Source organism: Palaemon carinicauda, chromosome 22 (genome assembly GCF_036898095.1).
Source record: "Palaemon carinicauda isolate YSFRI2023 chromosome 22, ASM3689809v2, whole genome shotgun sequence".
NCBI lineage: Eukaryota > Metazoa > Arthropoda > Malacostraca > Decapoda > Palaemonidae > Palaemon > Palaemon carinicauda.
Genome location: NC_090746.1, coordinates 57,147,226 through 57,161,478, shown reverse-complemented (window position 1 = coordinate 57,161,478; position 14,253 = coordinate 57,147,226). Strand labels below are relative to the sequence as shown.

At 43.7% G+C, this 14,253-nt stretch overlaps 1 protein-coding gene across 1 annotated transcript in view; it reads right to left on the bottom strand.

Moving 5' to 3' along the window:
* The window catches only part of LOC137616464 (exportin-4-like), a 148,422-nt gene that overhangs the window by 108,853 nt on the left and 25,316 nt on the right, over nt 1–14,253 (bottom strand). The window contains 1 exon segment of the mRNA XM_068346264.1: nt 3,918–4,093. Within this exon segment, the coding sequence (XP_068202365.1) occupies nt 3,918–4,093 (176 nt within the window).

The window sequence follows — 14,253 nt, the reverse complement described above, 5'->3', positions numbered from 1 at the left end:
GGCCTAGGAGGGCACAAATAAATTTCTCTGCTCAGAGAGGGAGTGAAGTGGTAACCCTGGGGACCTGTTGGCTTTAAGAGAATTCAAAAAAGGCCAAAACCTTCATGTTAATTAGGTTTAGAATCTCTTTAGTTTGTCTCGAGTTTTAGTCTGTATTTGAGTTCAGGATTCTGTGCTTGCATCTGAATCGTGTCTCCCGGTTTTCCCTTAATGCCAGGTTTCTCTAAGGGAGACCCTGTCATATTCTCGAGGTGATGGATGAGGCTCATATTTCTCAAAGCTTGAGGTGCCTCTGAAACTGACACAGAGGTTCTAAGAGGGTTTACCTCTGTTGGGCCAGTGACAGCGCTCACAATGTTGGGGGGCCGTACGGTTAACAATAGGCCTGTTTTCAATGTTATAAGTATTACCCAATTAATCTCGAACATTCTTCCTTCCTCTAGCTGTAAATATATTGAGGTGAGATAAGGAAGTGGAGAGGTCTGGGGAAACTTTTTCCGGCTCAACATGTGCAGCCAAAGTAGGAGTTTCCTTTCCCAAATTCGGTTTATTAGGGGCGAGCAATTTATTGACTGGAAGACCTCTGCGTCGTCTTCAAAGCGGGCCTCGTCTATGCTTTTTAGTAAGGTTCACTCTAAGTCAGACTGGAGTTCTGTTACAGACGTAAGGTAACAGGTTTCTTTCCCAACTTTACCTCTCAAGATTTGTTAAGGGGAATACCCTGAGCAGATCATCATTCTATGCTCATCACTCATATCAATGGGTTCACAGTTTGGGCCACCACCAGGACTTTTTAGGGAGGATGCCTCAACCTTAATGTTGCAGAGAAAAGTTCTCACGCATAAAACTACCGTATGATAGGTCCTTGTGGGAATACCCTGGAATGTGTAGTAAGCTTGTCTTGCGCAGAAAAGTTGGCACGAATAATGACGTAATCACGTGCTGAGATGGTGGCGAGTACAGCTCTGTGCTGAACAATGATCCTGCCTGAATTCTAACAAGCAGTAGTTTCCATGATTATCCTACATGACTTCTCTACTTTAGCCAATAAAGGAGAGATCAAGTTAAAATGAAAGTAGTTTTCGGAGGCTTTGGGGTGTGGAAGCATGCTGATCTGGTCTGACAACCCCTATAATAAGCCTCTTACGAACTCTTAAGATTCTGTGGAAGGGACTTAAGATAAGGTCCCCGAAATTTTAAGGCAAACCTAGTCCATGCGAACATGTTGGGAATTGCAAACTTTCCTCTTCCAACACAATGGCCTCATGACTCAGGGGGAAAGCTGTATCTACTCTAGAGTCCCTCAAACGAGAGCATCTTGTTGAACACACCTGTTCAATTTCCCTTATCATGGTTGATGAGCTGGAACCTGGCTCAAGGTTAGAATCTTTCATAATTTCCAGCTCAAGGTCTCGCCGAGCGTAATCGACACTATTCTGGATATATTTGTTGTTCGTAGATAAAGTTTCAGGGAAATTTCAACATGAAAAACTAAATGGAGATTCTCACCGCATAGAATGAGATTCGTCTCTAACTACTGTTGGGAGGAGACGCAGCAACAAAAAAAATCTTATTAAATTTCCTCCGACAAGAAAAATATATCTCCCTGATGAGGCCATTGTGACCAGGTAAATCTGGATACAAAGTGTTTGTGGGAAAAAGACTCCAAGATGTTGATCATCTACAGTTTTTCTTACACTGATAAATACAAGACTGTAAGACAACCGAAGATACCTCAAACCATTTATAAAAATAATTGCCAGCTGGCAGCACTATATAAATGATAAGTTAACATAACAACTACTGTATAGAGACGATAGTTTGCCATTCGAACACACTCCCTTAAACTGAAGTCAATAAAGTATATTTACCAATATTCAACATAAATATACATTAACATTAGTTTAGCACTCCAATACACCCCCATAGACTGACATCAATACATTACATATATATTCAAAACATAACTCGCTCAATACAAATACACATCAATATAAAGTCAAAATACATATAAATCATAATACATCATCTAATAGCCCAGTAACCTCTCCATTTTAACCTTAACACAACCTTTGTGAATACATCTGCAACATAGTGTTTTGTTGGCACATATACTAACTCAATGGTACCACTCTGAGCCTCTGACCTCTTAAAATAGTACTTTTTATCAATGTGTTTAGCTCTCTGGTGGTGAACAGGTTCACCCTGATTGTCCACATTTACATACACACTCCTTTGAGGACATCCCATGCCTGCCAATAACTATTTAAAGAACTTTGCTTCCTGGACTGCAAATGCTAATGCAACATATTTAACTTTACAGCTTGATAAAGTTACAGTGGGCTGTTTCTTGCTCTTCTATAAGGTCAATGAATTCTCAGTATACAATTTTTTAGAGTAACTGCTATACTTATACTTCAGCTCCACCCCAATCTGAATCACTGTATATTTTCACTTGTCGTAGAGTATCAGACTTTAGGAATTTCAACCCGTAGTATTCAGTACCATGATTGAACAAAATTTTCTTTCACAAAATGTTCATGTAACATGTTGTTCCAGTTCCTACCACTTTGCTTTAAACCATACAAAGATCTGTTCAATATTAGAACAAATTTTTGCCCATTTTCATCGTTTTTCAAAACCTCGTGGTTGCTCCATATATATCTCACAATCAAGGAGAGCATTGAGGTACACTGTTTTGACGTCCTTTAGATGGACCAACATATTTTCCTGAACAACTACATTCATTAGCATTCAAACTGATGTAAGACAAGCAATGGGTAAGAAAGTTTTTGTATAATCAATATGTTGAAATTGGGAATAACCCTTAGCAACATACTGAGCTTTGTAACACTCTTCCCCTTGTGAACCTACCTTCACACCATACACCCATTGCCCTCATACCACATTTCCATCTTTTGGTAGAGGATTAAGTTCAAATGTATTATTGTCCTGTAATGGACAGATTTCCTATTCCATGGCCTTATGACATTTACATGACTCAGAGGAAGACATAGCCCCATGATAAGTATGAGGAGCATCTAACACTCTACAACAATAACCATTGTTATACATGGCAGTGTCATCTGTGATATAATTGTGGGGATATTTTGACTTATTACATTGCCTTCTTGGATACCTAGCACTACCAATAGCTTGGTCAACAGTTACACCCTCATCATGCTTATCATCTTTACCTACAGTCTCTGGTTCCTCATGGATGACAAGTTGAGCTTGTTCCCTAGATACATTTACATCACCATAACTAACCAAAAACATTTTCAACATCAAATGATTCAGTGAACTTTACACATCATATTCTTGTGATAACATCACAAATTTTTGATTGGCCAGTCGTAGAAAACATGATTACTAGTTACCCCATATAAATGACCCAAGAGGTTTGTATCCGCGTAGGAATAACTCTGGGTTCAACTAGCAACCATGGCTATGAAATAAATATTCGAGCTTCATATACGACTTAAAAGCACATAAATCTAAAAAAAATATTTGCATAACTGTATTTCATAAAAAATATTTCTTATGTCATCAAGTGTTTCAGTTTGTTTTTGGTAGGCTTCTTTGTGTACAGGGAAAGTTATTAATAAATGCTTTCAGTTTCTTATGGAGCCGAGAAACATGCCATATCCTAGGGATTATTAGAAAAATGCACTTTTTAATTGATCATTGGCTCTTTAATGATTCTATTAGCTAGGCACATAACACCATTATACCTACGTTATAATGGAATGATCTAATCAATCTAACATGATTTTTCTTGTCTTATCAACAGGTTAGCAACTTGTACAAATTGATTAAAACATAATTTGGTATTTGCATGATTTTTACAGTCTGCCAGCTGATCAGGGCAAACTGAAAAACTCTGTTTACAAGGAATTTTACTCTGCTTCACTTACCTGCACTAAGGTTTCTCTCACATAATGTGGAAGATTATGCCGACTGACAACATAGTGGACAATATATTGTCGAAGTTGTAAGATGTCTTCTTTGCTCAAGTCCCGCCACTCACGGATAACACCCACCCGTAACAGAGTAGCTGCCTCAAACAACAAGTAATCTACCTGAGACCCCTCTGAAAAATAATTGTACAATATGACTGCATTGTAGTAGCATAAGAAATGTAAATAACTCATGTAATTATGAAACAAGCAACCTATGATTATAAATTACAGATGCATGCATTATCCCATAACCCCTTCACTACGAGGCAGCGGATCCACCATCGGTGGCTATACAGTATACAGGTAGTTGTCGACTTATGACAGAGATAGGGACAGAGAGACGAGTAGTAAGTAGATTTCGACTCGGGACAGAGAGACGAGTAGTAAGTAGATTTTGACTCGGGACAGAGAGATGAGTAGTAAGTAGATTTCGACTCAAGTCGAACTAAAAAATTTAAGTTTCCGTAGATTTATTATGATGCATGATTCGACAATCATCTCGATCATATTTACCAATATTTTCTTTTTGTTTATCATTATTTTATTTTCTTGTTTCATAGTATATATCTTCTATTAATGCATTTTTATAATCTACTTTTCAATTTTGGAAGCATTTTACCAGTCGAGAATTACTTAATATTTTGTTCACCTTTGGTTATGATCAACTGATCTGAAAGTCCCGCTACCGTATAGAAAGGTGGCGTACTTTTTATATAATTTCTTAACTTATTAGAAATATCATCATGATGAATACTACATCTGCATCAATATGTTACATGAAATCACAGTTTTCATACAGTTCGTTTTAGCCATTATTGTTAGTTATCATGCGAAATTGATCTCGCTCTTTCTCTGTGCGTGTGTGCTCGCGCATATATGTGTAGTTCATTGTTAAAGCTTTATACAGTATTTAATTTTTAGTTCCTTATTTAGCCTTCATATTTCATTAGACATTATTATGTTTAATTAGGATTTATTAAAGCATGTTATATCCTATTTTTCAATTTCTTGAGCATTTCAATAATCAGCAATTACTTTTGATTTACTTTCCGTTGGCAGCAGTTTTTCATTGTTATTATGACCCCTTCCTTCCCCCCAAAAATAATTAATGAGTAAACTTAACGTTCCCCGTACCCCTGGATCAAATGGCGAACCCCAGACACCGTTGACGACTTCTGCTTGTTTAAGTAAGGAAAGCTCTGTTGACAACCTCGGCAATAACAAGGATTCCTCCAACAATACTTCTCTAATCAGTGTAGTTAAAGACAATTTATCGGCACTGGTGGAAAATTATTCTTGTAATAACAGTAATACTTTACTCTCTGGTTCTGGCTCATTACCAGATCCAACAAAAAATCTGAAAATTCTCCCCTTAAAAAACATACCAATTGGTTGTAGCTATGACATAATTCATGAAGCCTTCTGTAGATTTGGGGCAATCAAAGAAATTTTAATGGAGCTTAATGGTAGTAAAGGCTTTTGGGAAGCTTGAGTATCATTTTCAAGTTTTTAGATTGCTTTAGAAGCAAATAAAAATTTAGGGAGCATAACAATTGACAATTGTTTGATTTCTGGGGCTCTATGTGATAAAGCACCAAGACACCTAGAGGTATATAAACCAGAAGAATGGATGGAAAAAGAAATAGAGCATAGACTTCCAGAAGTAAGAACCCCCAAGCCCCCACCATGGATAATTGCATCTGAGAAGATAGATAATTATAACTATTATAAGATTAGTAAATTTATACAAAAAAAAAAGTTGGTTTAATTAAAAGTAAGGATATTAGCAGATACGGTAAGCAATCAGTTTTGATTAATGCAAAATCAGATACTCAAGCTCACATGCTTTGTGGCATGAAGATTGCAGAAATTGATCCTATTAAGGATATTAAACCACATATGAGCTTCAGCTATGGTAAAGGAGTAGTTTTTGATAAAGATCTATATGAATTTTCAGAACCAGAAATTCTGGACATGTGCCCTGCTAATGTTTGGAAAGTAAGTAAGATCCCTCAAACAAGCATGGTAGTTTTAACATTTGAAACCCCTGTTATACCAGATCATATAATTATTGAGAATGAAAGAGTACGTGTTCGAGAATATAAACCTAGGCCTTTACAATGCTTTAATTGTTTCAAGTACGGTCACCCTTCCCGGTACTGCAATAATACGAAGATCTGTATTAACTGTTCTTTGTTAGAACATGGCCAATGCAACAGAGATACAACCTGTGCAAACTGTAAAGATCATCATAAATCAAATGATAAAAGATGTAGAGAATACAAGAAAGAAGAAGCTGCAATCTTGAAAGCAAATGCTGAACATATAAGTGTAGGTTATGCAAAGCATTTACTCAATCGGCAACTTAATTTTGCTCGCGCGGTTAAGATGCCACCAGAAGATTATAATCCACTACCCCTTACTACCACAGGGGGGACCAGTGGTAGCACCTGGCCCGTCAGGTGCATCTCCTTTAGTGGTAGTAGCCCAGCCATCTGGGTCAAGTGCTCAGCCTATAAAAACCAGAGCACAAACCTCCAAAGAGGTCAATATGGTTTCCAACACACCAAAAGTAATATCACCGATAGGAGCATCTCCCCTAGAGATAGTAGCCCAGCCTTCTGGGTTAAGTGCTCAAACTGTTGAAGTTCTAGCACAATCCTCCAAGGAAGCCAATGTGGCTTCCACCCCCTTAAATGTATGGTCTCAGGCAGAATCTCTACCTGATTTGATAGAGATTGGAAAACAAGATCTTCCAAAGAGGAAAAGGTGCCTTTCTGGGTGGTCGTAGGGTCATCACGGAGAGTCGGGAGATGAGGAGTCTGTGGTTCGTCCAGCAGTCGTCCGCTCCGGGCATGGATCGGGTGATGCGGACGTCTCCTCGGTCTCTGGCTCTGGTCAGGACGTAGTCCAGGGTGTGCCGGTGTTTAGACCGTGGGTGTCTCCATGTGGTCTTTTGTCGCTTTAGTAACTGGAAGATGGTGTTGGTTACCACAAGTTGGTGTTCTGCACACAGACCCAGTAGGAGTTGGCCATTGGCGTTGCAATTTCCAATGCCATGGCGGCCGATGATTCCCTCCCACAGGCGATGGTCTATGCCTACTCGGGCATTAAAGTCACCAAGCACAACGAGCTTGTCGTTGGCGGGCACTGCCTGGATGGTGCGGTCGAGCTGGGTGTAGAAGGCAGCTTTGTCATCATCGGTTGAGGTCATAGTCGGGGCGTAGACAGAGATCAGGGTGAGGTGTCTGTCCCGCGTGATGGGGATGCGGACAGTCATCAGGCGCTCACTGATGGCCTTGGGAGCGAGGTTGTGCTGCTACACCAGCTGGGAACGGATGGCGAAGCTGGGAACGGATGGCGAAGCCGACACCGTGGATGCGAGGCTCCTCTCGGACCTTGCCTTTCCAGAAGATGGTGTAGCCTGTTCCAGCTTCCCTGATGTTGCCCTCTTCGGGTAGTCTGGTCTCGCTAAGAGCCGCCACATCAACATTGAAGCGGGTTAGCTCCTTGCAGACGAGGGCTGTACGTCGTTCCGGGCGGTTGGTGTTCGTCACGTCTTGGAGGGTGCGGATGTTCCATGCACCTAAGATTAATATTTTTTCCTTGTTGTTTCGACCGCATTAGTGGGATGTCCGCCAGCCGCGGTGAGCTACCAGACGGGTTTGCCATGTCCGATGTTTACCCCACCTTTTCTAGGGGCCTCCCCATGTGTGGTGGGCTGCGGTGGCCTCAATAGGCCAGCCCAGTCACGGGTAACAGTGCCCTCAACCTTCTGCTACTTGTCCAATAAAGAGCTTGATGTATACAACCAGCTGTTGTGCAGCCACCACAGGACCGATAGAGATTGTATCGAGTTCCTGTGGGTCACGTCTTGCAGGAGAAAGGTTGTGAAAGTCACCTGGAGCATTCACACCCTTGCTTGTAAAACCTGTGTAACAGAGTAACCTGCTTAGAAGGGCCAGGGGCATAGCTATGCCCCTGACATCATGAGTCGACATGTTGGATGAGGATCTGGATTCAGGGCGTAATTGATGACTCTAAGAATTCAGCAGAGATGATGTTTTGGTGATCCTCCTTTTGTCTCTCCCAGTGCTGATGACAAGAGAAGGGACCTGGGTGGGCTTTTGCCATTCTCTGAAGGTAGAGACTCATACCTTACCCTGGGTACAGTAACAGATGATCTGGATCGTCAGTTACCGAACCAGTAGTTCCCGGTCGAATGTGCTGTAGCGTGTCTAGGATGGCTTGAGTCTGTGACTGAAGAACGTCAGCAGCTGAGGCGATCCATTCTCAATCTTCTCCGGCAAGGCCTGGAGACTTGTGTAGAATCCGTAACCTCTGGAGACTGTGTCTGGCGACACACTCGGGAAGAAACTGAACGTTGCCTTTCACCCTTCTATTAATGGGAGATGTCGAAAGAGAGACAATGAAGTTCCTTGACTCAAATGGCCGCTGTCAAAGTGTGTAGGAACACTGTCTTCTAAACCAGGTGAAAATTTGTTGCCTTGCGAAGTGGAAGACCGGAGAACTTGAACCATGTTCCGAGAGGAAGGTCTCAATTCCGACTGGGAAAAGGCAAGTTGTAAGTCCGTATGAGTTAAGAAAGATCTAGCAATGAGAGGATGTCCCTTCCTTTCAGTTTGAAGGCGAGGCTCAAGGTTGAGTGATCGTCTTTACCTGTTGAAACTGAAAAGAGGGGCCTTTTCCTCTTGCATATACTCAAGGATTCCGCTATTGCTGGAATAGAGGTTTGGAGTGGAGAGATACACTGGCCCCTGACACCAACCACAGAAGACGTTATACTGCCTGGTAGACTGATGCTGAGGAATTCCTCAGATATCTAGACAACCTTTTCGCAACTTATTGCGAAAAGCCTCTGTGAGAGAGGAGGTACAGGGTAGTCTCCAGGCGTACAATCATAGAAAAGCTATAGCTTGTGGTAGATGTCGAAGTGTGGTTGTCTGTGATGTGGAGAGGGTTCTCTTGGAGGCTCTATCAGGAGCTGCAGAACGTTTGGAAACCGTTCTGCATAATGCCATAGCAGAGCTTTGAGAGCCCTTGAGAGGCTGACCGATGTTCTAGCCTTTTTGAGTACCCTTCTCCAGACAAAACAGGGACAAGACGTAAACGTCTTTGTTGTACCCACCGTTCTAGGCATGCTTCTTGCCAGAGAGCCTTGGGGTCTAGGACTGGGGAACAGCGGAAGCCTGAGGTTTCGGGGCGTTGCGAACAGATCCCTAGTTGGCTAGTTGGAGAACCCCGTAAAGTCGGGACTTTGTCGGCTACAAGGTGATCCAAAGACCATTCAGTACACCTTATCTGAGATGCTGAGCACAGATTGTCGGCAAGCACATTCCTCTAGTCTGGAATGAAGCGGGCTGATAGTGGTACTGATCAGACTTCGGCCCATCTTAGTATCTATACTGCTAGATGGAAAGATGCTGCGAGCAAGTTTCTTCTTTCTTGTTAATGTGAGCATCTATGTGGTGTGGTGTTGTCGCTCATCACATCACTGAGTGGCCAGTTACGAACTGATGAGGCTGCTGAAGGATCAGAAAGTTGGCCTTCATCTCTTAAGAGATTTGAGTGAAGGTACTTTCGGACTCTGTCCAGAGGGCTGAGGTCGTGTGGTGCAGCACTATGTTCCTTCCTCCCTTCTTTTGATGTGTCTAAGCACAGCATCAAGTCTGAGGGGTGGGGAAGGATGAGAAGGTTATACCACTCCGTAGATTCTCGGCTGACACCCATCCCTTGGGGTTCGTCCAAACTTCTGGTCCCTTGGGGGTCAGAATGTCTGGGGGATCAAAGGCCTGATTCCAATCGGACTCAAATCACTCTGGGCTGGGAGTTGTTCTTGTTTTGAGGAAGGGTCTCGTGACTTTCTACGCCTGTCTTTGATGAGAAGGTTTTGTGGAGATTGGTGTCTAGAATCATTCCCAGATACACCAGTCTTCTGAGAGGTTAGTAGGGAAGACTTCTACAGGTTTACCTTGATCACTGGATCTTGGTAAAAAGACTTCAGAAGTTCTGGTGCTAGTGCAAAGTTGCCACTGAGTCTGCTAAGGTCAGTCAGTCGTCCGGAAACGGAGAGACAGAAGCCGATCCTGTGAGACCAGGATAGGTGTAGTGGAAAGACCGAGGCACAGTGCCCTAAACTGGCGTTTCTTGTTTGTCTAGACTGAATCTTCAATCCTCCCTAGATGGATGGTTTGGGCCTGGAAGTATGCGTCCTTTAGGTCCAGCATGCAAATGAAGACCTGAGGTCTTAGCCCTTGTCAGAACTCCAACATGGTGTGGACATCAACCCAAAGGGACAGCTCCTTGAGGATCCTTTCGCATGGGAGATTGTTGACGCTGGGGTCTTGACTCGTGGCGTAAAGGATGGGACGCAATACCCTGTGTAAGGATTCTTCCCTGGGAGAGAACTCCTTCAACTGATAGAAGTAAGGCAACGCTGAACCCTACCATGCGCCCTGATGGGATTGATGCTATTCCTTAGAGCAGCACCAGTATGGCGAATGTTAATCAATGGTTAACAGCTGGGTATCATGGTTACTGTGCAGATGGAGAGTGCTCGCAAGTAGTCACCTGTCGACAAGCCGCTGATGGGGGTTGTCGATAGTTTGCCGATCACTTTAGTGGATCGGTGTGATGGCGAACGGCCAAAAGCGAAAAGCGTTGTATGCCTTCTGATCCGAGTCACGAACTGCTGGCGGATTGTCGATGACTGGTGAAACAGCAATCTGTGAGCCAAAGATGGTAACTGACAGGCAGATGAAGGCTGTCTGGTCAGTCAGCCAAGAAAGGTTGGCGATAAATGAGTTGGTAATCTGTTTGGAGAGCCCTGAGAGACAGCAGAATGATAGTCAGTTGGTGATGGTGAGCCATTGATGATCAGCGATCGATCGAGGGGTGAACTAAAGATCAGCAAGCTGACGATTGGCTGGTCAGAGATCAGCAAGCTGACAATTGGCTGGTCAGAGATCAGCAAGCTGACAATTGGCTGGTCAGAGATCAGCAAGCTGACAATTGGCTGGTCAGAGATCAGCAAGCTGACAATTGGTTGGTCAGAGATCAGCGAGCTGAGGTCGATGATCGAAGAAAGATGAGCTGCCCATAGGCGATCTAGTGATCAGCAAGCTGATGACTGGTTATTGACAAGCAATCGGCGATCGGCACGCTAGCAATTTGCGATCTGCTGATCGGCAAACTAGCGATCAGCAAACAGTGATCTAGTGCTCAGTCAGTTGATGATTTCTTGTTTGCTGACGGTGGTACTGTCAAGAAAAACTCCTGAAGAGAAAGGGACTAAGGGTTCCCTGTGAAGAGTCTTGACCGATGGTAGATGCGTTTGATTCCCTTTGGAAGATGGAATCTTCGGGATCTTGAACCCTTCCGTGAAGCCTCTTCCCTCTTTTCCCGGCGGCCATGCTGTTATGCGTTTGCAGGGATAGGAATGGGGTAATGGTGACCTGTCAAAAATTTCTTATTCCTTTTGCCTATTGCGCGAGTGTGCAGGAGAGTACTGGACTGATGGCACAAAGGATGATGCTGGTGCTCAGTTTCTGCTGAAGAGCAGTTTTCGGTGAATGCGCAGAAGAGCGCTGGAGAGCAGGCAAGCGCTGGTGCGCATGTAAGCGCTGGCTCTTTGGAAAGACCTGGCGCATTGGCGAGCATTGGATCTGCAACCACTGATGCGCAGGTGAGCGCTGACTCTTTGGCAAGAGCTGGCACATTGGATCTGAGACCGCAAATGTGCAGGAGAGCGCAGAAGAGCACTGGCGAACAGGCAAGAACTGGCGCAGTGGCAAGCGCTGGATCCGAGAGTGCAAGTGAGCAGGAGAGTGCTGGATCTGAGAGCACAAGTGAGCAGGAGAGCGCTGGCGCGCAGTCAGGCACTGTGTAGCATTTTGTGCAGTCTCCCTAAAATGCGCAGAAGCGTGCGACTGGTGGCGCAAGGGCGGGTGAGAACTCGCGTGTAGGAGAGTGCTGGCGGGCGCGGATGACTGCTGGCGCGGATGACTGCTGGCGCATAGGACAACAATGGCGCAAGCGCAGGAACATGATAGAGCACAGGAGAATACTGGCGCGTAGGAGAGCACTGGCGAGCAGGTGCAGGAGAGCGCTAGCATACAGGCGCAGAAGATTGTTGGGCGAGCAGGAGACCTAAGTTGTGTTGCGCCAGTGATCGTAGGTTGGTTAGTGCGCTGGCAAACGTTGCTCTCTGTGGCGAGGTTGCGCTGGTATGTCGGCACGTCAGCTGGTAGGACGATCAGGAACTGGGATGTGCCCTTTGGAAGGGTAAACATCCACCGATGGAGATCGCGAATGATCCACAGAAGAGTCCAGGACCTAAGTCCAAAGGACTAGCTGCAGCAATCTCAGGAGAAGGTCCAGGAACAGATGACGCCCATTAGGGCCAGTGAACCAGAAAGCTTACCTTCAGCAGTAGCAATCCTCCGAAGAGGAGCCTCTATGAGCTGCCCCTCTAGCGAACGAGAGAGGTGATCACTTTGCAGGAGAGACTTGCCTAAGACTATGCTCCGACCCCGAAGGAAAAAAGACTCAGCAAGGGGGGAGCGTAATCTAGGCGAAGAAAGCAACAGCAGTTGGAGTAGATGAAGTGATGAAGATGAGGGAAGTTCTCCCTCGGAAGGGAGAAAAAACCTCACACCTGGGGAGGAAAACTCTCCCTCGGAAGGGAAAGTTGTCCAACCCCCTGGAGGCGAACCTCCAGGTAGCGTTCTAAGATGATCTGACGAGAGTGCTACCTGAGGAAGCGTAGCCAGAGCTAGTTCCTCGCAGATGAAGAGCTGATTAGGTGTTGCCACGGGCGTACTTCTAAGAGAAGGGATGACGCCCATGATGATGTCCTCTGCGGGACGGCAGTGACAGCTGATTCCCCAGGCATGAACAGAACAGCTCTGTTTCGTCGGCACTCTTAGTCGAACGAAGAAAACTGCATCGCTAACTGAGGAAAAATAAAATAAATTATGTAACAGAAAATTCCCAAGGGAGGAAAACCAGAATAGGCGAGGAGGAAGTGCGGATAAAACCGGTCTCCATCCGAGACAAAAGTAAAGTGAGCTAAATCACCGGTGTGTGAGTGGGAGTGGTAGCAAGCTAACCACCCCCTAACCCCCGCTAACTAGCGGTGTGGGTAGTTAACCCTCGCTAAATTTTATTGGCTTGTCATTTCAGCTTCGCAGAAAGTAATACCCCTAAATTAATAGCTAAGGCTTGTATTCCAGTTACGGAACAAAATATATTTCATGAAAAGTAACAATAAAATGAATCTTTAATAGTGGGAAAGAAATAAGATAGGATAGTGTACCCGAGTGTACCCTCAAGCAAGAGAACTCTACCAAGACAGTGGAAGACCATGGTACAGAAGCTATGGCACTACCCAAGACTAGAGAACAATGGTTTGATTTTGGAGTGTTCTACTAGAAGAGCTGCTTACCATAACTAAATAGTTTCCACCACCCTAACCAAAAGGAAAGTAGCCACGGACCAATTACAGTGAAGTAGTTAACCTCTTGAGCTAAAAAGAACTGTTTGGTAATCTCAGTGTTGTCAGGTGTATGAGGACACAGGAGAATATTTAAAGAACAGTCCAGACTATTCTGTGTATGTGTAGGCAAAGGGAAAATGAGCCGAAACCAGAGAGAAGAATCCTATGTAGTACCATCTGGCCAATCAAAGAACCTAACAATTCTCTAGCGGTAGTATCTCAACCAGTGGCTGGTGTCCTGCCCAACCTACAACCAAACCTGAAAACATTCACTATACAGATAGGAATAAATAAAAGCACAATATAGTACTGTACATGAAACAGCAATTACTAATCAAAGTAATGCACAAAATGAAAAGTATGGGAACAAACCTCGTCAGTTATGTAATAAAAACCTGCTCTCATGTATCAAGCATAATGATATACAAATGGCATATTAAAAAAAAAAAAAAAAAATCATCACATTGTTGTTTTTATAAAGCTGTATTTCATTGCAGCAACTAAAATTGAAAAACTAAACTGCAATACTTTCAACTGAACTCCACGTGGCACTAGAGGGGTTGGAAGACCAAGTCCTACATGGCTAAGGGCTATGAAGTGTGAAGTGGGAGATAATGAATGGAGAAGTATTGATTTAAAAGCTCAAGATAGAGACGACTGGCGAAATCTAACCGAAGTCCATTGCGTCAATGGGCATAGGAGATGATAATGATATATAATGTGAAAAATGTTATTTTTATTAATAAAATAAATTTTTGAATATACTTACCCGGT